At 41.5% G+C, this 27994-nt stretch overlaps 1 protein-coding gene across 6 annotated transcripts; it reads left to right on the top strand.

Moving 5' to 3' along the window:
- Positions 1–305: 305 nt before the first annotated feature.
- septin4b (septin 4b) lies at positions 306–27994 on the top strand. 6 transcript variants are annotated; one of them, XM_014407371.4, is made up of 13 exons: positions 16867–16963; positions 18073–18207; positions 19040–19363; positions 19635–19731; positions 19828–19914; positions 19999–20122; positions 20231–20365; positions 21874–21991; positions 22124–22225; positions 23288–23384; positions 23534–23696; positions 24006–24105; positions 26325–27994. In XM_014407371.4, exons 2-13 carry the CDS (start codon positions 18103–18105, stop codon positions 26391–26393), a joined length of 1521 nt encoding a protein of 506 aa, XP_014262857.1. In that variant the 5' UTR covers positions 16867–16963; positions 18073–18102; the 3' UTR covers positions 26394–27994. The 6 variants fall into 6 exon arrangements, with proteins under 6 accessions (XP_023007998.2, XP_014262859.2, XP_014262856.2 ...); XM_014407370.4 differs by lacking the exon at positions 26325–27994 and having other exon boundaries at positions 16846–16941; positions 24006–25785; XM_004543777.6 differs by lacking the exon at positions 26325–27994 and having other exon boundaries at positions 16866–16963; positions 24006–25785.

The following is a 27994-nucleotide window of genomic DNA, read 5'->3' as shown; positions in this document are numbered from 1 at the left end:
CTCTTAATGTTTAATGCTTTGCAGACTGGTGTTTTTTAACCCAGCTCCCACTGTGCTTTCTTTCTGCCGGACACTCACACTCACAGCAGATCTGTCCTGCTGCTGCTCGTTTTGCATTGTCACCGACAGCCAAGCCCGTGGTACGGCAAGCGTCTGTGTGCACCCTCACGTTAATAATGTCTGGCTCTAAGACTGTGTAGCTCTGCAGAAACTGGAAGCAAAAAAGGTTTGTACGTGCAGGTTCTGGAGCCACTCGTGGCTGATCGCTGTTCTCTGCTGGGTCCGTTTTACGTGTGTGCGCGCACGACTTGGCCATCTGCAGAATGGTAAGTGTAGCGTGTCATCCGTCATCTGCATTGTGATGAGAAGTGAAATAAGCTCCGTTAGACAGCACATCCCCTCTGTCTCAGAGCTCCTGGTAATCTGTTGTTGACATTGACAGTGTCCTCTGAACCCAGTCAGGAGCTTTTACTGTGAGAACTGTGCTTTTAGTAATGTGCATGTCTTCAGATTGATGTGTTCACTGTAGTGTTGATACTGAGGTCACGTGGACGTACAGTAGTGGCTCTTTTTATCTGTGTGCTCCTGGCTGCCAGCCGTGCTGCTGGCAAGACCGACATCTGTAAACAAGAGGTTAAAAAAGTACGTGCCAGTGGAGTGTGAGTTTCCTGTGAAGGTTTGAATGCTCGTTAGTCAGCACAACGTATGTTTGAGCTCCATCTCTGGCGTCACAGATGAGTCAGTTGGCAAGTTGACCCGTTTGTGTTGAGGTTTGCGTGTTTTTTGTGGTTCTTGGTGTGTTTGAGCATCAAGATTAGAGAAGCGGATTACATCCGTGAGAATGAGAACAGATGGAAAGAGAAGGAGGAAGGGGACAATTATGTGTAGTTCATGTTGGAGCCCAGGCAAGTCAGGCACCACCCGAGCCACCGATGCCATCTGGTGAGGATACAAGTTGTGGATTGACACACATGTGAGTTCATAGTGCAAATTAGCAGAATCATCTTAACTTACTGTTATTCTGACCTTGTCTAAACATAAATCTGTTTTTACAGACACACTGCTTATTAGACTCTTTAGATTATTAGAAATCAGTTCCATCTGATTGGCTGTTTTAAAGGCTCAGACGTAACCACTGTGATTTCCAGCATGACTCTGCAGTTTTATAACAGCTTTTAGCTTGAATGAGGAGGTCATTTTTATCTTAAAACTTAAAGATCAATCAGAAGACAGAGTTGAGCTATTTTATATGCTGGCAGCTTCTTAATCCTATCATGCCTCATGTGGAGTGTCTGGAGTATCAGTCACAGGTTCAGCTTGTCAATCAGTCCTGTTATAGGAGCATAACGATCTTTGCTGTATAAGATAAACAGCTCAGTCAGCAGGGAGAAGACCTCAGGAAGCTCAGAACATCTGGGAAGAAAATCAAGGTAACTTTGCACTGTTGAGCACCTATTTGAGCTGCTCTATTTTGAGATAAAAACTATTAAGTTATAGTATATTTATCTCCTGAGTAAGTCCAAAAAGGTCTACAAACCAAAGGATATTTCCAGGATAGGATTTCTAAAGTAGCGCTTTCTTTGATTCTCTCACATACCCAGACTGCGTCTGCTTGATAACACTTTTAAAAGTTTTCTCACTTCAACAAAGCACTGTGGTTCTGTATAGTGTTGGTGTGAATGTATGAGTACTGTACTACTGCAAAGCTGAATTTGTGACATTGGCACTGTAGTTTGAAAGTTTTTTGCAATATTGTTATTTGCTGACCAACAAACTTTTACTCGTCACCTCACCATAAATTCCCCAATAGCAGACCTTAGACCATAGTATATAACCGCATGTATACATGTGTGCAGGCATGCATGTTTCAGCATTCATAATTTCATCAATTCTGACAAGATTCCCAACACCAGTGACTGAAATGCAGCTCGAAACCATAACAGAGCCTCCACCTGACCTCCTCTGTACCTATTGAAAACAATTTAAGCAAAAACATTTGGACTCGTGACTCCATCAGACTTGTTGTCACTGATTTTTAAGGCCGCCTTCTTCTGGAATTTGGCAAACCTTAGCTTTTTCTGTCTGTTTCAATTCCTTATGAATGAGTTCTTGATCGCCATATTTCCACCAAGTTCATTTCTGATGAGGCCTTGCTGAACAGCTGATGGATCATTTTTCTGTTCATCTGTTCTAGACAGCTGTCTAGTTTCCTCTCTTTTTTCTCTTTTTTTTTTTAACGTTGCACATCTGCTGAGACATGCTAAGGTTTTGGCTAATAGCTCTTTGGGAATCACCTTGTTGGTGCAAAAATACTATTTTATGCCAGGCAAACTGCTATCGTTCGAGATTTTGATAACGTGTTCCCATTTATTTCATATGTGATTGTGTGACAGGCTGCTAGTAACAAAGTGTCTAAAGTTACAAATTTCAAATTTGATCTTTGCATGTGGGAACAACAACATTTCCTTTGATCCTCTGAAAAGGGTCAGGCACAAGGACCGGACTGAAAACTAGTGGAAGCACAGTCAGCGTTCAAAGTAAAATGTTAAGAATTTCGGAAAGTCTGCAGAACTATTGCTCAAGACCATTTGACCTGTGGCCTGAGACTTTTCCACAGTAATGTATCTTCATAAAGGTCAGTTACAGCAAATGATCGTTTCAAATCAATTCCACTTTACTTTCTTGGGACTCGAAAATAAAATTTGCTCCTACCTCAGTGTTTACTATCCACCAGTGGCTGCTGGTTTGAGTTATACGTTTTGACTTTCAACAAAACTTTGGGAAAACAAGCTCAAATTCTACAAACTATAAGCATAATTTAACTTAGCAGTAAAAGAGCAGGCTGTTAAAGTGAACCACAGATTATTTCCTGGGAAAGCATTTTGCCTGTAGTGCACAGTTACACTTCAGTCTCTTAACTGTTTTATTCATACTGCACATGATGTAATGAATAATCAACCTCCAGCGCTGCCTGCTCCAGGGTTTTCACTAAAATAGTAATGAATCTGGGAATAGTTAAGCTACTTGGTGTTTCCATTTGATTTCCACCTTTGGGAAGGTTGGGAACCCAGTCCAGACACTGATGCAATTTCTCTTATTGAATCTGTCCTAGACACAATGCCAACAGTGTTTCAGCAGATCTGTGGCTCCGACTCCAGACTCCAGTAGCGTTGTGATAAGACCCAGCAGGAGCCAAAAATCACACAAGGTGGTTTTTGTGTTCGTGTAATGTGGGAGCTAGACGGGCTGGAATTCAGTGCAGCACAAGCGAGGCCGCACAACAAACCCACCAGCTTCCTTTCTCCAGGGCACACAGAGTTCACCACCCGGCAGATGTTGGCCCTTTTTTTGTTTGTTTTTGTTTATTGCCGCCTTTTATTTCACAGGTGTTTTTCTCCACACCAGTTAAAATAAACAACATGCTGGACTCAAGTCATGCAGTTTGCATTGCGACTTCTCCTTTCCATGCCCTCATTTGAAATAATACTAAGAATAAACAGTGCAGCTCATTAAAATGTACAGTTTTCTCAGTTGAGGGGAAAGCAGACCCTTTTGTTGTTCTTTGAAGTGTAGCTTTAGCCTTTTTGTATGTAGCTAATTTTGATAAGCTGTAAATCTGCTTGATATTTGTACTGATTCTTTCTCCGTTTAACCAGATTACATTATACTGTAGCATCTACACTGATGGTAATGATGCAGTTCAGTCTCTTCAAGCTGTTAGAAAAGATTACAAACAGACCTGGTCAAATACCCTGCAATTGAGACTACATTTTATATGACTGTAATTGCTCTTATTTAATGCTGTTTTCCTCCCTCTGGTTCTTTGTGCAGTTGTTTTGTAGCTCTCTCCTGGGAAATAAGCGAAATGGGGGAAAAGAATAAAACTGAGATATTGAGACATCTTGATCCTGAGACAGATTTTGCACCAGCTGGAAATCGCACTCTGCAGGCCGAGCTGCTGTGAGCGAGCAGAGATGCCGGCTGAGTCCATCCCGAAGTGGTGTAACCCTTCAGATGAATGCTGCGATTTAGATTGAATGTAACAATGGAATTCCTGTAATGTCACCCAAGAGAAATCTCCACCTCCCTCCCCCCTTCATGAGCCTTTGTTGCACCTTGCCTCTTTTAAGGAAGGGTGAAAAAAACAAAGTGAGAAAAATGCTTTAGCTCTTTTTCCAACAGGAATGTCTCTGTGTCAGATAAAGATCCTTAACTGAATGGAGGAGGAAGTGTAGGAAGTCTAAGTTCAGCAAATCTAGCGTTTCCTTGTTGATGCCTGTTGTGGAACAATATTTAGGTTCCTGCATAGATGCTGGATATCTGCTTCAAAGGGTGTCAGAGTGTATTTCGTGTTACTGTGCTACCTTCTAGGGCTTTTTATCCAGTTTCTTTTAGGGAAGCTCAGGCGAACTTCTATATCAAGTTACAAGTTTTGTGCTGCATGTTTCCTGTCTGCGTCTAAAAACACAGGTTTCCATTCTTTCCTTGCTTTGCATGCACGAAGTACTCTGCTGCAGCCAAAGGCAGGACTGTTTGTCTCAAGTTCGGGGCTCGTTTGTGCAGTATATGTTTACAAAGTCTTGCCCAAATGCCATTAAATGAAGCTGCTACACAGTCTTTAAATCCAGTGATTTGTGTTTCTTGGCAACAGTATTTCATTATTCTCATCATTTTCATCTGTCCACTCAAGTGTGCACTGATTTGTGTCCATGGCGATGAAATGTATATATTTTCTTGTTTTAATAGACAAAACGTTTGCAGGTCAGTGGTGTCATGGATCATGTCACCGCTTATGAAAAAGACCACAGTTGGTCATACCTGGATTATTTCTCTCATTTTTATTGCGCTATTTTAAAATATGCCATGAATTATCATGAGCGTGAATGGTTGTCTGTCTCTGTGAGTTAGTCCTGCAACAGATTGCAACCTGTCCAGGGAGTGTATGACAGCTACAGTGGGGCAAAAAAGTATTTAGTCAGCCACCGATTGTGCAAGTTCCCCCACTTAAAATGATGACAGAGGTCAGTAATTTGCACCAGAGGTACACTTCAACTGTGAGAGACAGAATGTGAAAAAAAATCCATGAATTCACATGGTAGGATTTGTAAAGAATTTATTCGTAAATTAGGGTGGAAAAAAAGTATTTGGTCACCTCAAACAAGGAAAATCTCTGGCTCTCACAGACCTGTAACGTCTTCTGTAAGAAGCTTTTCTGTCCCCCACTCGTTACCTGTATGAATGGCACCTGTTTGAACTCATCATCTGTAGAAAAGACACCTGTCCACAGCCTCAAACAGTCAGACTCCAAACTCCGCCATGGCCAAGACCAAAGAGCTTTCGTAGGACACCAGGAAAAGTATTGTAGACCTGCACCAGACTGGGAAGAGTGAATCTACAATAGGCAAGCAGCTTGGTGTGAAAAAATCAACTGTGGGAGCAATCATCAGAAAATGGAAGACATACAAGACCACTGATAATCTCCCTCGATCTGGGGCTCCACGCAAGATCTCATCCCGTGGGGTCAAAATGATCATGAGAACGGTGAGAAAAGAGATCCCAGAACCACACGGGGGGACCTGGTGAATGACCTGCAGAGAGCTGGGACCAAAGTAACAAAGGTCACCATCAGTAACACACTACAACGGCAGGGAATCAAATCCCGCAGTGCCAGACGTGTTCCGCTGCTGAAGCCAGTGCATGTCCAGGCCCGTCTGAAGTTTGCCAGAGAGCACATGGATGATACAGCAGAGGATTGGGAGAATGTCATGTGGTCAGACGAAACCAAAGTAGAACTTTTTGGTATAAACTCAACTCGTCGTGTTTGGAGGAAGAAGAATACTGAGTTGCATCCCAAGAACACCATACCTACTGTGAAGCATGGGGGTGGAAACATCATGCTATGGGGCTGTTTTTCTGCCAAGGGGACAGGACGACTGATCCGTGTTAAGGACAGAATGAATGGGGCCATGTATCGTGAGATTTTGAGCCAAAACCTCCTTCCATCAGTGAGAACTTTGAAGATGAAACGAGGCTGGGTCTTCCAACATGACAATGATCCAAAACACACCGCCCGGGCAACAAAGGAGTGGCTCCGTAAGAAGCATTTGAAAGTCCTGGAGTGGCCTAGCCAGTCTCCAGACCTCAACCCCATAGAAAATCTGTGGCGGGAGTTGAAAGTCCGTGTTGCTCGGCGACAGCCCCAAAACATCACTGCTCTTGAGAAGATCTGCATGGAGGAATGGGCCAAAATACCAGCTACTGTGTGTGCAAACCTGGTAAAGACCTATAGTAAACGCTTGACCTCTGTTATTGCCAACAAAGGTTATGTTACAAAGTATTGAGTTGTATTTTTGTTATTGACCAAATACTTATTTTCCACCCTAATTTACGAATAAATTCTTTACAAATCCTACCATGTGGATTCATGGATTTTTTTCTCACATTCTGTCTCTCACAGTTGAAGTGTACCTCTGGTGCAAATTACTGACCTCTGTCATCATTTTAGGTGGGGGAACTTGCACAATCGGTGGCTGACTAAATACTTTTTTGCCCCACTGTAGGTCCCCGCTAACAAACAACAGTCTGCGTTCATGAGCACGAGCATGCAGATTGCTTTTTTGGGACTTTCTGACGTTTGGCCATGAGATGACCTGCTGAAAGACTGCTAATGTTGATATTACGGGCCTGTTTTTAAGTTTTTTGTTTTTAATTCCATTATATTTTCTATTAAAACCAAAAAAACCTCTTTCCATGCCTCACAGCTGGCTTTATTTGGTTAATCTACTTTATTTAAATGCCTCTGGTACTTTGAATAGACCTTTTTAACCTCGGCGCCTTACCTGCTTTCGAAAGTCACACTTTCTGCTGTGGAAAAGCCCCATGACCCATGCACATACTACACTTACAGTACCATCCGTGACACCCATTAACTCCTATCAAGCCGTTTCCAGTCATGAGCAGCAGGTGGCACTGCCCTCCCTCCACCGTCCCACAGTGCGTCCTCTGTGTGAGAGAAATTCAGCACATACATGCAACACAAAGTCATAGAGATGATAATTTGTTGAGCAGACTGATGAATTGGCTCTGTCTTTGACATTTTGAGATAATAAAATATGGTGTAGCTTACTGGACCACATAGTTTTATCAAGAAACTCATTCCAGCCCTGCTGGCCCCAAGCCAACCCTGCAGTGTAAACATGTACGGGGAGACATTTTAATTATGAGGGGCAGTGTGATCCTCACAGCACTGTAGACTCTACTGTTTGACTCGAGCGCGTGTGTGTGTGTGTGTGTGTGTGTGTGTGTGTGTGTGTGTGTGTGTAGTCCATCATACAGGTATGTGCATGTGTTTGCACTATATCTAAAGCTGACGGTCCCTTGGGCACAGTCAGCCCTTTCAGACAGTCCACGATAATCACCCTCATGATGTGATGCAGCCAGAGAGGTTTAAAGCAAGGCAGCAGTTGTCTCCCCAGACACTATCTTTCCTTACAGGAAGTAATATCTCCTGTCTATAAGCCTGTGTTTCTCATCCAGGCCAGTCCTGAACATGTGTCACATTTAATAGATGTTTAAGTGAGATTTGCCTACTGTGTGGTTTCTTAGACTGGCACGTCTGTTGACCTGATTCTATTTGCATTGCTTCTGCTTATGGTAGTTATTACGGCTGTATAAGTTGGCACACTTGCATCAAAAGCTATTAAGATTGGGATCGTGTTACATTTAGCTCTTCCTCCCAATGAACTCTCAGCTGAATTCTGCTCCTGTTTTTGTTCTCCCCTAAAAAGCTGAAGATTAGATCTCAGCCCAGACGCAAGCTGAGCTTTTATATTTTTCTTTTTCTTTTTTTTTTGTTTCCGGTTATGTTTCGTTACTGTCACATGCTGGTAGATCACAGAATCACCATCATATTGTGGGGTTTTTTTTAAACTGGTTTTTAGCTTTATGATTTAAATTTAAAAAACAAACAAACCACAGAACACTTGAGTTCATTCACCCTTGTTCAGAACCCAACATGGTAATCACAAAATCCTTTAAGAATGAGTGAATATTGTAAGACTGTGCAAAACACAGGGAACCTCTGAGATTAATGGAAAAGCTTTGAGCTGTGGTCCACTTAAGTAAGAGTGTGTGTGGGGGGGCGGGGGGGGCAGACGAAGTGTGTATTAGATAAAAAAAGATTATTTGTAGCATGTAGGCCACACACTACCTCTCCTCCCCCTCATAGACACACTTTCTCTCTCTTTCTCCTCGTGCCGCTCTGGTCCTGGTACTGCCAGCTGGGAGGTCTGGACTGGATGTAAAGGCCATTGTAAGAGTTTAACTGCACAGTGCTGTTATCTTCTGATGCTTCATCCCAGGTTCTTGCAAAACCAGATTCTCCCAGTGATAGTTTGAATTATTCACAGAATTATTTCTCACATGTGTTTTCTGTTGGCGGCAGATATTTCGTGTGTGTGTGTTTGTGTTATGTGTTAATCGCACGCGTGTTGTGGGTTTAGGAATGAAGGGCATGAGTTGCTTGTTGCATGGCTTGCAGGGCCAGCGTCTTTGGTCTCCCTGCAGAACAAGTGTTTCTTCTGAAGGCAGAACAGAGGTGCGCGCACACACAAGCTCAATTGCTGCTGCTTATCTGCATAACAGCTGCAGATTGGTCAGAAAGGGGAGAGCTGGGTGGAGCTCTGGAAAAAGCTCCAGATGCAGAGAAGGCATAGATTGAAGGTTTACCTGTTTGATAAAGATGTTGGACATGTGCAGGAGGAACTTTGTATGCCACTTGATTGCAGGGAAAGTTGATGCACTTATGTAACGCAAGTGGGGGCCCAGAAGCTAAGTGACATCTCTTCACTGGTTTCTGTGCAATTTAAGCTGTGAGCCTCAAGGAATACCACTGGTACTGAAGATATAATATGGCAGCAAATTCAGAAGCAAACAGTGATGGAGGGGTATGTGTTTGCTGCTTTTCTTCTTGCTGACCCAGCATTTAGCGGCTGCTTGTGACTCACTCTTGGTGTTTTGTTTTTTCTTTTGAGTTTCCTACATGTGGTTGCAGGTTCTCTCTGTACATGTGTTTGATTTTGGCCGCATTCAGATTATCCTCATGAAACCTTGTGGGAGCTGGACCGTTCACATGAATGCATGTGACCAGGCTTGTTCTTTTTCTCAGCTAATGGTGGTTTTATGCTAAGCTGCTGGAGTATCTGTTTGGTTTTCGCTTTTCCTTTGTGCACATCTCTAAGAAGTTAAAACGCTAACATTGATTGACACATGCATTGATCAGATGTGATGGCTTAATGCACTGAGCGCGTTTGTAAGCGAGTCTCAGATGGAGGAAGACGTCGTTTCCTGGTGCTTTACTGTGACAGAAATACATTTGAGGAAGAGGAAACACCTGATTAGGGTGCTGCTATCTTTTTGTATTCTTTTGACTTGGAGTAGGAAATGATAAAAACATAATTTTTTGTGTGTAGCAGTGAATATTTGTGGTCGTGTGAATATTTGTATGGGCTCTATAGCTGTGGGAGAGTGTGGTGAGTTGGACTATTTCTGTCTCTCTCTCTCTCTCTCTCTCTGAACTGAGCCAGCTTCACACAGAGCGCCGCTATAACTATCCAAACAACCACAGTATTCACACGGCACACACATGGCTCCCTTCACCACCTGCTACTGGCCTCATCACAAGGGGAAACCTTACTGGGATTCAGCCTCTCTATTCCACAACATTAAGATTGTAAAGAGGAATACACACAGTGTTGTTAATGCTGTGAAAGCATATATAATCATGCTTTATTATAGAGCTGGGCGATATGAGATTTTTTCATATCACGATATGTTTTTTTCATTTCAGTCGATAACGATATCTATCACGATATAAGCCAAATAACTATATTTGTAAGATTTAAATGTGCCGTTGCTCACAAGTAAAATGTGAAATAATCAGCAGCTTGTTTTTAAATATTTATTTCCCATAATAAGTTCAACAGGGTAGATGTACTTAAGGAACATGAGACTTTTTCAGATAAATGAAGGCAAATATTGCAAACTACACAAAAGGCAGCCGCTAAAGCGTTTAAGTTTCAAAATAGAACAAATGAAACAGACTAAATTGTCAATTCAATTTAGAAACAAAATATTAATTCTAAAAATAAATCTTAGTTTGTTTTACAGAAGAACAGACAAAACTGACTAACCTTTGTCAATATCAAATAAACTGAGAACTAAAAGGAAATTCTCAATCTCTCCTTGTTGTATAGCTGAGCTTTTCAAACAGTTTTAACAGTTACTTTAGTCTGACAAAAGCCGAATGACGAATTAGCGCTTCCAGTCAGAGACTGAGGCTACGTCCACACGTACACGGGTATTTTTGAAAACTGAGATTTTCCGTTTTCGTTTTGAAAAATAATCCCGTCCACACATAAAGGCAGAAATGAAGGAAAACGCTGCTATGAACATGCCAAAGCAGCAGGTGGCGCTAGATTCCTAACCGTGCAGAAATGTTGGCCAATCAGAAGTCTAGAAGCCTCGGTGGGAAAAAGTAAACAAAGCTGGGGCATAGAAGCAGAACCGAGTCGTAAGTGTGGAGGGACAGTAACTGTGTGTATATGTAAGCATTTAAACACTGCAGAGAGTAGAATTAACAGTATTGTAGAAATTCATTTCACCGAAACAATAACGTGGCGCACAGTGTGACGCATGCACCAGTTTATTGTATTTCCAGACTTGCTTTCGGCACAATTTACAGTGCACGCTACTCTGTTTTTTGTCAGACTTGAAATAGCCGAAATACCTTCACACTACGGAACTTCTATGGCTCTTCCGTTCGACAATCTCTCCGGCATTGGAACCATTATCTGTTTTCTCTTCGGTCACGCTCGGTTGATTTTTCTAGTCGGCACACTCATTTCCTCCATTACGCGCTGGCTCCATTACCCGCTGGCTGCTTCCCAAACAAACACACGTGCGGCTTGGCACTTGTGCTGTACGTAACAAGTCACGCGACGTGACGCTGCGGCTGTGATTGGTTCGGCTCTGCGCTACTGAATTTGGATCGGCTGACCTTTTTTATTTTTTTTATTTATTTATTTTTTTTTTTAAGAGAACAAGAGCGGCGAGGTCTATCGCGATAGCTTAATTTCTCTATCGAGTAAAAGTTATATCGCGATACATATCGTTATCGTTCTATCGCCCAGCTCTACTTTATTAGTATAAATGCAGCTTTTATATTCATGACATCTCATTTTTCTTGGAGTCTTGGATATCTCCTTCAACCGGCACCTTAAACAAATGTCTAACTGCCTCCTTTTATCTGCACAATACTGCTAAAACTATAAACATCCTGTCTCCTGAGTGATGCTGAAAAGCTAGTCCACAAGTTTGTTACTTCTAGGCGGTAGTATTTTACCTAATGAACAGCTAAAAGCTCCCTGAAAAGCCTTCAACTCATCCAAAATAGAAGTAATAGTTTTCTCGTACTGGCTGATTTTCACTGAATATAAATCCTTCATCTCACAGGGATGGTCCTGAAGGATCAGGCTCTGTGAGATCTTTTGGGTATCACAAACTATCATATTGTCCCAGTAGAGCACTTCACTCTCACACTGCAGGCTTATTTGTTGTTCCTAGAGTTTCTAAAAGTAGACTGGGAGACACAGCCTTCAACTGTCGCTCTCCCAGTTTGGCTTTTGGAGACAGATACTCTCTCTATTTTTAATGTTAGACTTTAAATTTTCCTTTTTGATACCTAGGTAACTGAGGTGTCCGTGACAAAGCAATGTGCGACTAGTGGATTGCTTCTTGTAATAACAACTATTAAGGCCTAGGCAGTGGATGGAACTTCCCATGATGGCAGTGAGCACTTCTTCTCCACTCTAACATGTGAAATGTTGTGGTACTTATGTTCAACTTTTCTGCTGCAGCTGAACTCCAAGAACTCTTTACTATAGTCAGGGGTGCACGTAAGTGGTCCGCAGGTGCGCATTCGCTGTCAAAATAAAAGACGCGCACCAGATAAGAAGTTGCAACGCGCGTTTGCGTACATAAGATTTTCTGGAGGAGGACAGACATTTGTTTAGAACTCTTAAAGATGTCAAAGAAGCAAGCTCCTTTAAGCAATTACTTTGGTGTTCCTCCACCTCCAAACAAATGTCAGAAGGAGTCCGAACCGCAAAAGAAGCACGTATTCTCGGAAAAGTGGTTGCAGGATGTGAGCTGGCTTCAAACAAATGATGAACGCACAGAGATGTGGTGCGGAATATGCCGTGAAAATCCCACTCTAGCGGACAAAAACAGTGCCTTTTTATATGTACGCAAACGCGTGTTGCAACTTCTTATCTGGTGCGCGTCTTTTATTTTTGACAGCAAATGCGCACCCGTGGAGCACTTATGTGCACCCCTGACTATAAGCCTCATTTGCCGAATCAAACAACCATTCATGCATGTGCTGTATCTAACATTCGAACTCTCACTACTCAAGGATACTCTCACATGGGAGAGTAGCTGGGGAGGCAATCCACTGATTCCGATTGGTAGGAGACCCACTCCACTCTCTTGTTTTACTGCTGTTTGTCATTAATTTTTTCTACTCTCTCACATAGTTTCTGTTTGTCTGTAATAGCTCTCTATGCTTTCCTTTGCTGTCTACTCTTTTTCTCCACCCCAACTCATCAGAATAGATGGCTACCCCTCACAGAATCTGGTTCTCTCAGAGGTTTTTGTTTTCCTGATAAGAGAGTTCTTCCTCCCCACTGTTGTCAAGTGGTTGCTCAAAGTGGATTGTCTTACTGTTGGGTTTTTTCTCTCATCTGACAGCATAAAGCACCTTGAGGTGACTTTTGTTGTGAGTGGAAACACTAAAATCTAGGAGGAGCATAATATCAATACAGTGTGTATGAAATAATAATAATCATGCTCCGTCTGCCGGCATACAGTAGAGAGAGAATTCGTGCCAACCGTGGCACCTTATGTCAAGCAAAAATTATTTAGCATGAAGTGAATAATAGTGCAGTAATTATTGTAGCTGGATTATATACGACTCTGTCAACTGCATTTCCTACCGAGCTGAAATGTGCTTTCATCACGGACTGTGAATAACAACACGCTGCCCGGCTTCTTTATGACTTTTGGCAGCTTCTGATTGCATTTCCCATGTCGTACATTTGAAGAGGGCTTTTCCCCTGAGAGCAGCATTTAATGCAACATATCACCGTCCATCAGCGCTGTGCCAGCCAAACCCACCATCTTGATCCAAAAGTAACAAAGCAGCACAGTCAGCCGCACAACTTGTTTGTGTTTGGCTAGGTTTCATGTCCTCCAATTGTTTCTCAGGGACTGCACCGCTTAGCATAAAGATTTTACTCCCATCGTAATAAATGCCACACATACTTGAGAGGTTGTTTTTTCCAACAGTGGTCTTCTTGATAAAGGACTGGAAAGAACTTCAAAGGCTAGTATTATTCATCTCAGTAGCTGTGCAGAAACCTACCACTTGCCTCTTAGACTGCTTATTAAATATCATTAAGATTATTTAATCCATCTTTGTGGACTGTATATGCAACAAAGACCTAAAATTGTTACTTTAACCCCACTTCTTACTAATTTCACATGGCAAACAAAACGCTTCAGGCGAACATCATAAGTGCATTTTTATCAGTGTTGCAGGAAATGACAAAGACGCAGCTGTTGACAAAGTAAAATATGTCCGTTCCAGAGGCAAAATGTTTGTGTCCACATACCAGTGATTAATTTTCCCTCCCTCCTTTGTTTTGCTATGTAGAAAATGTAGATTAATGTTTTTGAGTAATATGAGGAAGTCTTTAAAGCATTTTTGAATAATGTGAGGAAGTCTCAAAAGCCATATGGACTGTTGTGTTATGAAGGCCTGTTTGGCACTACTTCTTGGGCATTGGTGTTCCTGATTTCCAGCTGGGGCTTTGTGCTTCCGATCCTCACAGTACCACTTTGGATCAGAACCAGCTACACCATGGTTTCACCCAGTTGGCAGTTTATCTGTTCTGTTTTATCTCTCGTCAAACTCTGCGTGGATTCTCTAGCGATTGGTTGCTTATTTTCTCGATGAACTCACCCTGAGCCAGTTATGGAAATTATAATTGGTTCAGGTCTCAGTGGAGACTCATTCCAGTGGGAGACTGTGTGGGACCAAAATGGAAAAATGTGACATAGATGTCAAAGCCCATCAGGTTTCATTCTAGTTAAAGAAGATTGTTTTCACGTCATCAGTTAATATTGGAGAAATCGGGATTAGGGGACACTTCTGTAAATCTTACACAAGATTGGGGGCTTTTTTTTTCTTTTTCTTTTTTAAACTTTTGTTGGGGTCTCTTTCTAAACTTTAAATCTAGAGCTGTGTAAGTTGTATGGCTTTTCTGTGTTTGTATTGCTCATGAGAGCAGCACTAATCTTTCTATCCGTAGTCAATCATGTGTTTCATTAGCATATTGATTTATCTGCATGACACACAATAGCCTGACTTTCATTTTTTTATTGGCTCGGGACTGGAAATTGCCTTTCTTTTGGCTTGGAGAAGCCAACTTTAAGAAATATATGATGGTAAATCTTGTTAAAAGGAGCTTTTGCTGATCTCAGAACATTTGCTCATATTTGAATTGTTCAGCCTGTTCACAGTAACCATTAAAGTGCAGGTTTACAGGCTTTGCTTTCCACCCAAACTGAATTGGAAAGATGGCGCTGAGCAAGTTGTGCTGAAGTGCATTTTAGTGGGAATGCATTTAAGCCCAAGATTAATGTGTCAGGAGATACTTGAATGGTTTTTTAAAGTTAGTGGAAATGTTTGCATGTGGAAAATGGAACTCCAGTAAAATCAGCCTAAATGTCTCGCCTATGTTGAACTCTGCCTTAATAATTCCCCAATATCCCTTTTCCTACTTTATGCATACTAGGAACACAGAATAGTTGTAATTGTTCTTGACTTATAGTCTGCTGTTTTTTCTTCCAGCTGAATAAAAGAGAAAATTAATGTTTCCTTAGGTATATTAAAAAATGAAAAAAACAAAACCCAAACACAATTTCCTGTGGCATTCCTTTCTTAAGACCTTTTCGGCTCTAAATTCTTAAATATCAGGGCCGAGAACACAGCGGAGGAATGGCCTGATGGCTGCTTTGGTGTGAGAGGAAGAATTTGAACCTGTTTGAACCTCATCAGTTTGCTGTACAAAGCTGCTTTAGTGCTTAGAGGAAGACAAATCCCCTACCTGCATTCAGTAATGCCTGCTATCTCGGCTGCTTTTAAAGAAGGGGTAAACTGAGAGTGTGTTTGGCTTAGAGAAGAAATCTGTAACCAAGCTCTGAAGTTGGGGTCAACTTCAGGAATGCTACAAAAGTAGAAAGGAATGAAGACACAGACACACTACACAAAAAGGTAACATGTAAGTTTCTGAAATATGTGCATACAACAGAAAAGGAATAGGAAATGTGTACAGTAACTGTGTGATTCCCAGACACGATGATGTCTCCCGTAAAGACGATGCAAACTGCAGAGTTTGAAACTGGGAGCTGAATAAATTTGCTTATAAATGAGGAGTTCTCCTAAATGCTTAATGTGGTACGTGAAGACAAGTGCCTTGGCAGATAAATAGTTTATAATTAATTCATTTGTTAGCTTAATTAGTGAATTCATCAGCATTGCCGGCAGTTATGTTTATAATGAGGCAGTAAGCAGCTCGGCTTCACCTCGTGTGATCTGGTGGAAACATTTGGTGGTTACCTTTGTGATACTCTTTATTCCAAGCTGTTCTTTAAGTCAGTCATTTTCTGCATTCTGAAATTTTTAAGGGAGAGAAAGAAGAGCATTTGAGGCCCTGATGTCTCTTTTGAATATGTGCAGAGTATATGTGTGTCTGTGGATGTTGTATAGTTCTACAGTCCTACCTCTAAGTAGACAACTCAAATGGTCAGCGATAGCCAAGCTGACAGTCAGGTGGTGATGGTCCTCTGCAGAGCCTTTTCTCTAGACAGAGACTTGTAAGTCATTATTATTAAAGTCATTATTCTTTTTCATTTTAGTTTTAGTCTAAATACACCACTAGGACCGATTTTAACACCAGCTGTACAATATACACATTTGGGGTAGTATATCAGCATTGCACATCAGTATATGACTTTATCCTGTTTTTAAATCACCAAATGTAGAGATTGGTTTTGGTATCAATAGCTGTCAGGCTCTAATTATCATCACAGTGATTGTTCCTGATGATGTAACCTAAATATCTGACTTTGGTCACCTCCTTTAGTACTCGAGCTCCCAAACAGAATGAGAGGAAATTTGGCCTCAGATCCTCTCTGGCTGAACCGATCATTATTAGAATTGAATTTGATGTCACACTGCAAACCCTTGTAGGCTTATGGAGTACAGACATTAGCTGTGAGTGGCAAAGGTTAAGAATGGGCCCTGCAAAATATGCACAGTATTTGTCTTCATGTTATAACATCAGTCCACACACCGTACAACAGAGTGACAAAGTAGCATCATGTTTTCTGCTCTAATGCTGCTATCAGTGTTTCCTTATCTTTTTGCTTTGTTATCAGGTTCAACTCATCAGATTAGGCTGTTTGCTGGTGTCAATGTGAATTGTCAGGCAAAACGGTGAAACAGCAGAAGACGTCAAACTCACAGTTTGCGTATAATTGTGCACGACATGGAGCTGTGCAGCCCCAAAGTTAAGTAGATTTGATGGATGTAGTCTATGTCTGGGTTGGTGATGCCTGTCAGCGCTGACGTGCACCTCATCAATGCCACTGATCAGCTCCCCGGGGTGCCGACCAGCTCAATGGAGCTGAAGGGCACTGTGTCCTCTAGTGTGGAGTTGTATAAATGCTGGAGCCGCTGCTCTTTGCTTTCCGAGTCCTGCTGGACTTTGTACGAGGAGCAGTTTTTAAGAAGTAAAAAGAAGAGGGTTTTAGACACAGGTGAGGCATCGAAAGAAAGGAGGTGAGAACGGGTGAACGTGCTTTTATCCACTTTACTGAGAATATGTTTGATAATTAGTTTGTTCTTTGATTTTTATTCCTGTAGTCCCTTGAGTTGTTTTAGTGTGATATTCCAGATGATACATCTAAAAGTCGCTTTGAAGCTTTTTTCATATTTAAGCAAAAAAAAAAGTAGTGGGAGTCTGTTTGATGCACTTCTGTGGATTTGTAATCCAAAGCAAAATGTCGGTGATTGACACTTTATTTTATGTAGGACACAGAACCCACCATGCTGGACACTGATCTTAGGGCTTTGGTTGTGCATCAGGAAAGCAGGTCACCGATTTCCCAATCGGTGAAACTATCACAGTTTCCTCTGCCCTTAAGCTCTAAATCCCAATCATATTAGAGCTGTAGGTCACAGGTGGAGCACCTAACCATGTGGAAACACCAAAAAGATTACATGCTAAGCTTTTTTTAATCAAAATTAAACTGGAAAGAAATTGGCACAGACTTTACTTGCTGTCAAACTTGTAGTTAGCTTTTGCAATAGTAACTGTAGCTGGGAGCATGAATAGGAAAATGGCACCAGAACAAGAGGAGTGAACATAACCTGATCTGTATCAAATCTTTATTTTGAAACGCATAACGAGAGTTAATACATATTTTTTTTTTTTAAATGAATGAACATGATATCAAAGAAAGATATCATGTTGAAAATATTGAGCAATTCCTGTTTGGGGAAAAAAAAATAATAAGGAAGCAAATGCTTATTAATTCCTGTCCCTGTTGAGCTCATCCTATATATGTTTTGATTTTGCAATCAAATGTATACAGACGCATATTAATTTATAGCATATATCTAATGTTCAGTCCCTTGTTATATTATTACATGCATCATACCATTTCTGCTGTAAATGGTATGATCTTTTATTCATTAGCTTTTTTAATTTTTTTGTCGTCTTCTTCCTCGTCTTTATCCATCTTACCTGTACTCCTCATGTCCTCCTTGTGGTTCATGCGTGGATCTGCGAGGCTCTTTGTTGGCCCTTCTCCATCCTCTTCTTCAACCTCCCTGTTGTTCTATTCCCCGATAAACCTCACCACACGCGTGCGCCCTTCGGATTCAAGATCACAGAGTGCGCTTTAGCCCCAGTTGCAATGGAGGACAGTGACCACGAGCATTCCTCTTCATCAGATGAACAAGACTCCTGTCCAGCTTCCCCTAATCAGAGCAGACACCATGATCATGATCACCATGAACAGGTACCGGTGACCCCCCCCCAAATATATATATATTTTTCTGTTACTGCCCATCTTCAGCTGATTTCTGCCGTCAAAGTCTGTAGTTTTTATGCGCTTAAGCTAAGGATTAGACATGAATTTATCTCTTTAGGGTCTAAATTTAAATTTAAAACTGTGTCACAGTGTGTGCTCACAGCTGAATTTGAGTGGCCGTGTTGCTTGCTGAATTCCACTCCATTATTTATCTATCAGGGAGACTTTAGTAACTGTAACTAGAGTCCATAGCTGCGTGTCCTCTTACAGAAAATTTACACTTTTAAAGATTGCATTAATAATGAAGAGTAAAATACCTGATGTCTAAAACAGTCCTTGTCTTTAATGTTACCGATCACTCTTAAAGGAGAGTAAATGTAAACACAGTATTGGAGTTCATTCATTGTTAGTTTCATAAAACAACTTGGCTGCAGTGTTCAGCTCTAACATGACTTCTCCTCATTTATAATAGAAGGTGATCCACCAGCTGTAAAGTCCCTAACATGTATCCTGTTTCCAATGAATAGTTAAAGGCTCATCCACATTAATGTACAAATCTCATGTGTTACCCACTGGCCTTCAGCTAGATATACTAACAGTTTTGAGTTGTCAGATATGAAAGATCTCTTTGTTGCTGTGTCTTAAATCCCTCACCATAAAACTTTAAGTTGATTTTCTAAAACTTTCTACCCTCTGGATCTCCATACCTCCCCCTCTACATTGGTGCTCTAACGTTCCTCTTTTCCCTCCACCGTATTTCTTTTTTTCCTGTTCGCCTCGTCATCCCTCCCGCCCCCCCACGACCTTCGCTTCTCTCCAGCCCTCAAGCCATTCAGATGACTCAGAAGTGGAAAACATTATGCAGGACCCTCAGCATCATGGTGGGCACGGTCTCCGCCATCACAAGCATCACCACCATCATGACCCCGAGGCTCATGATGCGGACAGGCAGGCCGAGGGCAATGACCGCCCCCACACCCCGTCATATTTGCGGCCCCCCGTGGCCGGCAGGGCCCAGTCAGATTCGGGTTCAGACTCCGGTTTGCCACAAAGCCGAAGCGTGGAGTTTGACTTGCCGTCCCCCGTCAGTCCCTCCAGGCCAAAGAGCCCCTGGGTTCGATTTGACCCATACGACAGTAGCGAGGTAATACAAGGCGTCAGGAAGCCCCAAAGAGGGGTCAGCACAGCCCGTGTGCTGTAACATGCTGATACATTTCATACCTTGTTTTACTGTTGTTTGGGTTTGGGTTTTTTTTTTGGTTTTGTGCTGTTGCCGTTATTGCTGTCGAAATACTGCAAATGGGACAACAATGCCAAAATATTTCAAAAAGCCGATATCAGGTTTGAAAAAAGAAACCATGGTGTACACAGCCTCTGTTTCCTTATTCCATTTTTATCTTTTTGTGCATTTGTAGGACCAGGACAAGGAGTACGTGGGTTTCGCAACGCTGCCAAACCAGGTGCACCGCAAGTCTGTCAAGAAAGGATTTGACTTCACGCTCATGGTAGCAGGTAAATCCTCGTTTTAGCATTAGCTGCTATTTGAGCTTAAGACCGTGTTTGTTTTAAAAAGACTGTCTTTTCTTCTTTGTTGTTCTTTGTTTGAAGGTGAATCTGGCCTGGGAAAGTCCACCCTGGTCAACAGTCTGTTTCTCACAGATCTGTACAAAGATAGGAAGCTGCTCAATGCAGAAGGTGCGTGTGATTATTTGTTTTAAAATTTGCTGTACTACATTATGTAATGGCTGAGGGCTGTTTACTTCTTTTTTTCTATCCTAGAGAGAATCACACAAACGGTAGAAATCACCAAACACACGGTGGATATAGAGGAGAAAGGTGTCAAATTGAAACTCACCATTGTGGATACCCCTGGGTTTGGGGACGCTGTGAACAACACTGAATGGTACAGACATGTTTAACGCATCAGATAACCCTGAGTGAATCTGAGTTACACGGTCAGCTGTTACACTTTGCCTCAGAGACTGAACGCCCCTGTGTGTTTCTGCTTTAGCTGGAAGTCAGTGGCTGACTACATTGACCAGCAGTTCGAGCAGTACTTCAGGGATGAGAGTGGCCTCAATCGCAAGAACATCCAGGACAACCGCGTACACTGCTGCCTCTATTTCATCTCACCCTTCGGTCACGGGTATGACAAAGCTACAGCTAACTCAGCCTGCTCGTCCTCTCTTTATTATTAGTTCTAAAAATATGGAAGATTAAGTTGTTTCTGCTGCAGCACATTATCACGTGCAATGTTCAGAAGTGATAATGGGACCATTAACTACACTTTTCCTCGTGATCTCTGATCACATGTTTATCGCAGCCATCGTCCTGAGCGCACACGTGATATCTTCCACACGTATCTAGTGGATCGGTGTTTACTCACAGTGTGAGTAAACACACAGCCTCTTAAATTGTTGATGCCCAGCATCTTTCCCAGAGATAAAGCACCTCTCAGCTGCCCTTGGATAACTTTACATCTGCTGCAGTGATTTTACACTAATCAATTGTTTGTGCTGCTGTGGTACCTCTCAGCACATTTGTGCGCATCCAGATCTGTGTTCATCAAGGAGCCAGAATACCATAAAATTCAAGTAATGCTGCAGAGCATTTTCAGCGTGACAGCCATGGAGAAACGGCTCCCTCTGTTGGTGAGCAAGTGTCTGCTGCCACCGATTGGTCGGCCAGTGTGCCATGCAGCCAGAGACATCATCTTATGCTTCAAGTTTTTTTTCGGGGGGAGGGGGTTGTACATTTTTGCTGTCATTTGATAGTGCAGCATTAGATGGGGGGGAGGGGGGGAGAGAGAGAGAGAGGGAGAGGGAGAGAGGGAGAGAGAGAGAGAGAGAGAGAGAGGAGGGGAAGGACTCCAACCCAGACTGATGCATTTCAGCTGTATGGCATGTGGTCACATGCTAAATCTCTGAGATAAACTAGCACCTTTAATTTTGAACTACAGATAAGACTTGATGCAGGAAAGCTTAGAGTGGAGAAATCTAGATGTGGATCGGCAGGTAAGTCTGTTGTTGCCTGATCCTGATTGCCAGCAATTCATGAGCATTTATGAAACGCTTTCAAATCTAAATGGAGTTTATTGGCACAAAATGATCTAACAGTTAATGATTATCAACCCCAGTTTAAACTTGTCTAACAGTAAATCATCAGTGGTGGCCCTTTTTGAAGTTTTCTGTGGCCTGTGAAGGCAACATGGAAAAAGCGCATGGCTTGTATATTTCATTCAGCCACAGTTTATGTTAAACCATGATAGGGAAGCCCAGAATGTGACTCGGGAAGTATTTTTCTTCAATTAGTCATCATTAGCAAACTAAACCTTCCTGACAATGATTGATAACTTTTTGCCCAGGAATGTAACTCCAACCTCACTAATGGTTAGCGATAAACGTGCGCAAACCATCATTCTCTGAAGAAACTACACTCTACAAACACCGACCCGGCCATAAAAACTCAGAGAACCCCTAAAATAAAGTTTGTGTTCCTCATGTGCTGAAAGCTGTAGTCCTTATTGCAGTGGCCTGCTTTCAGGTGACTCACCTTTTTTGAAAATGCCCACTCTCTTGTCTACTCTACACTATCCTAATAAATAATAAGTGTCTCATTATCCTTTCTTGGTATGTTTTGCCTCATCTCTTCCAGCCTCCGACCTCTGGATGTGGAATTTATGAAGGCTCTCCATGAGAAGGTCAACATTGTCCCAGTCTTGGCCAAAGCAGACACACTCACCCCTGGTGAAGTGAAGAAAAAGAAAATTAAGGCAAGGCGACTGCATGTTTCATCCCACGAATCAATCTGTGTATACGCCGCAGAGTGTTTTACTTGTATCCTCACAGAGGACGTTATTCACACTTTGACATCAGATATGTTTTTCCACTGTTTTTCTTTGCAGATCAGAGAGGAGATTGAGCAGTACGGTATAAAGATATACCAGTTCCCCGACTGCGACTCTGATGAAGATGAAGATTTCAAGCAACAAGACCATGAGCTGAAGGTGATCAGTGATCTCCTTTCTTTCTTTTCTTCATCCAAGTATTTGTGTTTAGTACACTAAACTCAGCTGAAAGCAGAATGCTGAGAGTCAAATCATTGTCATTCAAAACAAATTGTGCTGCAAACAAATTTAATATTAATAAGAATTGACATTAAAATGAATGAACAGACTATATAGTCAGACCTGGTGGATTTAAGTGTTGATGAATCAGCCTCCTCTACACTTCCCGTATTGTAAGGTGGTACTAAGCACACAGTCGGTGGAAATAAAAGCAAAAGTTATCACTACTAGCAAAACCCCTGCTCAACACACAGGTCTTTACTTTGGTCAATAAACAATAACTATCAAGAAAATCAGAATTACTTCTTAATTATGATGCATTTCATATATTTTAATTTTAGTAAGTATAGGATATATTTTCTGTGTCATACAGGCTGGTTTTGCCAGGCCTGCAGCGCTTGTTTGACCATGTGACACGTCTTTAATAATTTTATTACTACGTGTAATTTAATTTATCATATCAACACAGCGTTTCATTCTAACGCTATGATAAAGATCTAAATACTGGTTTATTTACTGGAACAGCAATAATTGCAATAATGTAACAAATTTGTTAGATGTCACATTTTGAACAATGTAAGTATGTGACATGAGGAAAATCTTAAAAACATATAATATATTTATTGATATCATATTTATCTATGCCCTATACTGCCCTATACACTCACAGTGCTCTAGGCAAAGTTAATGCGAAGCTTTATCTTAAGTTCATGGTCCAGTCGACTACATATGCTACGGTCATGTCAGTATGATTACAATCAAATCAATAACTTTGAGGTTTATGGAATTCTACCTCTTGTTGGATTACGTAAAGATCAGGTTTAAAAAGGGGGAAAAAAAGGTCTTGCACAAGAAAGGACGAAGACATTTAAGAGGAAAGGGATATAACTGGTCTGTTGTTGTTTTTTTAATACAGATGTGTTCACACCCTGCCCAGCCAGATGTGATCTTTATGACCATAACATGCTTTTAATATTACGATCTTTATCTTGACCCCTTTAGGAAAGCATCCCCTTTGCAGTAATAGGCAGCAACACCGTGGTGGAGGCCAAAGGGAAGAGGGTGCGAGGCCGTCTGTACCCCTGGGGTATTGTAGAAGGTAACCTTGACCTCATATGTTCCCCTAAACAAAGACCTCAAAATCATACATACTAAAATGCTTTCTGTATAGATGTACCATTAAAAAAGTTGACAGTGAACGTGTATAAGTATTGAGTGTGTAGTTGATCCTCACTCTGTGGTCTGCAGTGGAAAACCCAGCACACTGCGATTTCGTGAAGCTGAGGAACATGCTCGTTCGCACGCACATGCAAGATCTCAAGGACGTGACCCGAGAGACTCACTACGAGAACTACAGAGCTCAGTGCATCCAGAGCATGACCCGCATGGTCGTCAAGGAGCGCAACCGCAAGTATGCTCACGCTGAAGGACGGGAGAAATAAGTTTTAGTGAGATGAAAGAAATATGGCACAAGAAAAATCAAGATGAATTATAACAGTGTTAGACTATTGTTGTTTTGAGAAGGAGAATGTGATTAAAAAATGTGTGACCTTCATATATTCTTGAGGTATTTGATGGGTTTGCTCTGACGTGTCTGGTGTAGTGTCTTAACAATGTTTGTCGGCAGCTGATTAGACATCACAGGCTTATTTACATTGGTCTGTGTTCTCACTTTGTAGTAAACTCTGTGAACTTTCCCAAAACGTGTGTCTCTCTGCAGTAAGCTAACCCGGGAGAGCGGCACAGACTTCCCCATCCCAGTGGTGCCCGGAGTGGCCGAGACCGAGACGGAAAAGCTCATCAGAGAGAAAGATGAGGAGGTACGGCACGCCGACCACGAACTGGAGTCGCATCACGACCACGAGCATGACTCTGCCCACAATTTTGATCACCACGAGCACTCAGACCGTCAGCCCAGCCCAGAGAGGCACTCAGATCACAAAGGCGATGAAGCTCTCTGAGTATCTTTAGCTCACAGATGATGTGTTTACCCAAAAACATTTTTTTTTAAGTCCAGTCAGATCACGTTTTGTGAAACTCACAAGAAAACAGTCTCATAAACAGGAACTGGTTTAATTATAGAGTAAACCTGTAGCCTTTTGGAGCTTTAAACTGTGACTAGGAAAAGAGATTGCCCCTTACACTCTCTGGAAGCACCAGGATGTTTATAACCACGCCATCATCCAGAGTTTCAGGATGAACCTTCTCAGGATTAAAGAAAGAAAAGCTGAATGTAACATGTGTTCCTGCACCTGAGCTCATAACATCTGTGCATGGCAGGTCAGAGAAGGTGGGAAGGATAATGATGGGAAAGTGTTAAGACTGACAGAAAAAACCTTGTTAGTGGGTATTTAAAGGGCTACATGCTGTGCAATACTGTGATGTTTAGTGGAAGTAAAGTAGCATAAAAAAAGTAGGGAAATTTGTGTTTGGTTGATTGCTTCTTTGTTGTAACAATGCTTCCAGGTAGTAAACCTTGTATCCTTATATCTTATGCATTTGTCAGTCAAGCAGCAGAGTTGAGCCCATGAAAAACTTCACTGCCAATGCCAAACAGCTATGATATTGACTCTTGTTTGGTGTAATTTAATGGATTAGATTATTTAAGTCTGAAGAAACAAAACATACTTTAATTGTTTAATACAACCCCAATGACCTGGCACCCTCCTCCTCATGCTAGTCTCCAGTTTGGTCACATCCTGTTCTTCAATCAGCATTTGTCCCAAATCAGCCAATGTTATGTTGGTCATTATGGCCCAAGCTGATCCCGCAAACATGCCACTTACAGGTTTTTGGGATCAGGGGTAAGGTCAGGACGGAAGGTGGGCCATTTCATCCTCTCCACTCCCAAAATCTGGAGGTAGTCTCTGATAAAGTCTTCTCTGTGGGGGTGGGGGGATTGTCATCTTAGAGAATAGTGTCTGCACCAGTGTCTGCACATGTTGCAGACACTGGTGCAAAGGAGCCTGATGGTGAAGGCCAGTCATGGTGTCAGAAGCTCAAAACAAGAGTCAATAGCAGAATTAATCATCTCTGTGGCAGAGAATGTTTTTAATGCACATAACCCACATGCTTAAATCCGCTGCTCAACCCACAGATGTATTTTCATTACAAATGTGACACCATTTAACAGGAAATAAACAGGCATTCCCTCAGTGTAAGATTTATTACCAAGCAGCATCGTTGCAACACAGAAATAATCAACCAAACCCAAATTTCCTTACTTTTTTTTGCAAAGTTAAGTTATAAATATTACTGTTGTGAAAAGAAACCTTCCTTATAGATTCCTTTTTATTTTGGGTTTGTAGATGCTAGACTGTTGCCTTGTTAATGACTGTTTTGAGTCTCAGGAATAGACGGTTGTATATGGTTTTAATGTTGTTCTGCAATCATAATGAGTTAAATAAGCTATGTCAATACCAGCCCCCTTCCCTCTGCAACACCAGACCGTGCAAAATCTATTTATTTCATTAAATAAAGAGTCTTATTTTTTCCCCTCATTTGTTTATTTTACATTTTCTGTCTGATCAACATGAAGCAACGCAGTAACACCAAATTAGCTCAATATACATCTTTGCCCACGGGTGTTATAGCCAACCCACACACAGCAGCAGCTGGACAAACATCTCCAAGTGAACAGGAGCTGTATAACACCTGTGTTACCTGCTTATTTCAAACAAATCTGATAGGGGGGGGGGGGACTCACTCCACATGATTAGGTGATTGAGTAGCTGACTGATACTAGTGATTTTAATATCCTAAAGTGCTGCTTCTGTGATAACAGATACTCTGTAGTCCAGAGTGAAGCAGCAGATGGAGGGAGCCTTGTTTCCCTGCTGCCATTCAGCACATGTCACGTGGTTTGGGGAGAACAGGCCCATCTCCCGGGCGTTTATTGATTTGTTGCCTGTGCAGCCGTGCGTAAATGAATAGCTTCCATGAAATCCCCCTTACACTTCACACCGCTATGAAAGTGGATGCGTCGCATTCAAACGTATCACACTAACACCCGTCTCCTCTCTCTGCTCTCTTCTTCCAGCTGCGGCGGATGCAGGAGATGCTGCAGAGGATCCAGGATCATATGATCACTCAGAAGGACGGCTATTGAGAAACAAGAACCCAGTCACACTGTGTACATGTGTTGCTCTCACTGGGATTTAATTAAAAAAAAAGAAAAACTCCCCACTCCACCCCAAACAAACCTTTATTCCACTCTTGGATATTGACATCCCAAGCCACCTCTCAGCCTCATCAGCAGCATGTTATACGTGGATCAAGGACCCGGCAAGGAGGTGGTAAGACGTTTGCAGCTTAGCGACTCCCTTTATCCTCTCCAGAATCTCTGACATTTACGGCAGCACTGCTGAGAAACACCCAACTCTCCCCGTCTGCTGTTTAAAACGGCTCTCGTGATGTTCGCTTGAATGAATGAAAGGTTGGGGGTTAATTCACATATCAGAGCTTTTTCTTTAGCCACATGATCACAGGGTTGTTTTTACAAGTTTACATCAAAGCTTACACTTTTCTGGGTGTTTTCTGGTTTATTTTTTAAAAATCTTTACAGGTCAACAGACACACACACACACACACACACACACACACACACACACACACACATACATATATATATATACTGTAATAATATAATTTTCTATAATACACCTTTTTTTCCTACTGTTTTTGTTTTTTACATGCTGTATTTAATGTTACACTGCTCGACTATGTGGATGACGGAGGTTCCTGTTGGTTAATTTGGTTTAAGGGTTTTTTTGGTTTTTGTTCATTTGGTTTGTTCAGTGTCTGCATGTTCACAATTATAGTTGTCACATCTGATGCCTGACGTCACAGGGTTGACCAGTGTTAGCTCACAAGCAAACTCACTGATTGTCATTGTCAACATTCGAGATGCGATGCATCTTTAAATCTGGTAGAGAAGTCTTTAAAAACCGCGTGGAGAATTCCCAAAAGTAGCAAAGTCCCAAAAGGTTGTTGAAAAATACAAGACCCTAGATTTGCATGAGATGAGCATCAAAGGGCAGGGTTGCATTAAAGGTCATGCAGTGATTTTTATTTTTGCATGAGTTTTGTGAAGATTACTCAGATTGCAGATCTGTTTGATGATCATAAACTGACCAGCTGTTGGGGGTGATAATAGAAGCTTTTTTTTTTTTTTTAATAGGTTTGTTATAATTATCTTCTCACTTAAAGGGAGCTCCTATGTTGGATGAGTACTAACCTTTACGTTTATCTTACAGCCAATGATAAATTTAATAATCCCAATATTTTTTCTTTGGATTGGTCTTCAAAAGTGAGAATTGTTTTTAATTTTGCAATAACTTAGCAACACCATTACAGCCCATGAGTAATGATCAAAAACAATGAGTGAACATGAGTCTCTTGACATTTTTTTTTTTTTAATGTTGCAGAGCTTCTTTTTTTTAAAAAAAAATTAGATTAGATGACTCTACTCTGACTTGTTTGACCTTTGTTTAAAAAATATATATGAAAAATACATTCCTCGAGTTTCTATCGCAGAGTCAGGTGACACTTTTTGTTTTTGAATTCATGTTAAATTTGCCTTCGTTATTTTGCATTTTTTGATTATATTTATGTAATAAATTTATAAATGAAAGAGGTTGGAGAGGGCAATGTGTACAAATTCTAATATTGTAATAAAATATGACTATAATTTCAAGTTGAATAAGACAA

Source organism: Maylandia zebra, linkage group LG14 (genome assembly GCF_041146795.1).
Source record: "Maylandia zebra isolate NMK-2024a linkage group LG14, Mzebra_GT3a, whole genome shotgun sequence".
NCBI lineage: Eukaryota > Metazoa > Chordata > Actinopteri > Cichliformes > Cichlidae > Maylandia > Maylandia zebra.
The sequence above is the reverse complement of the archived record's forward strand: the minus strand, read 5'-3'. Positions and strand labels throughout refer to the sequence as shown.

Excerpts from the sequence above, each read along its gene's own strand:
- septin4b (XM_014407370.4), top strand. The coding sequence starts at position 18,103 with ATGGAGGACAGTGACCACGAGCATTCCTCTTCATCAGATGAACAAGAC. Across the intron at positions 19,732-19,827 it reads CTTCACGCTCATGGTAGCAG|GTGAATCTGGCCTGGGAAAG; the intron begins GTAAATCCTCGT and ends CTTTGTTTGAAG. Across the intron at positions 23,385-23,533 it reads CCCCTGGGGTATTGTAGAAG|TGGAAAACCCAGCACACTGC; the intron begins GTAACCTTGACC and ends TGTGGTCTGCAG.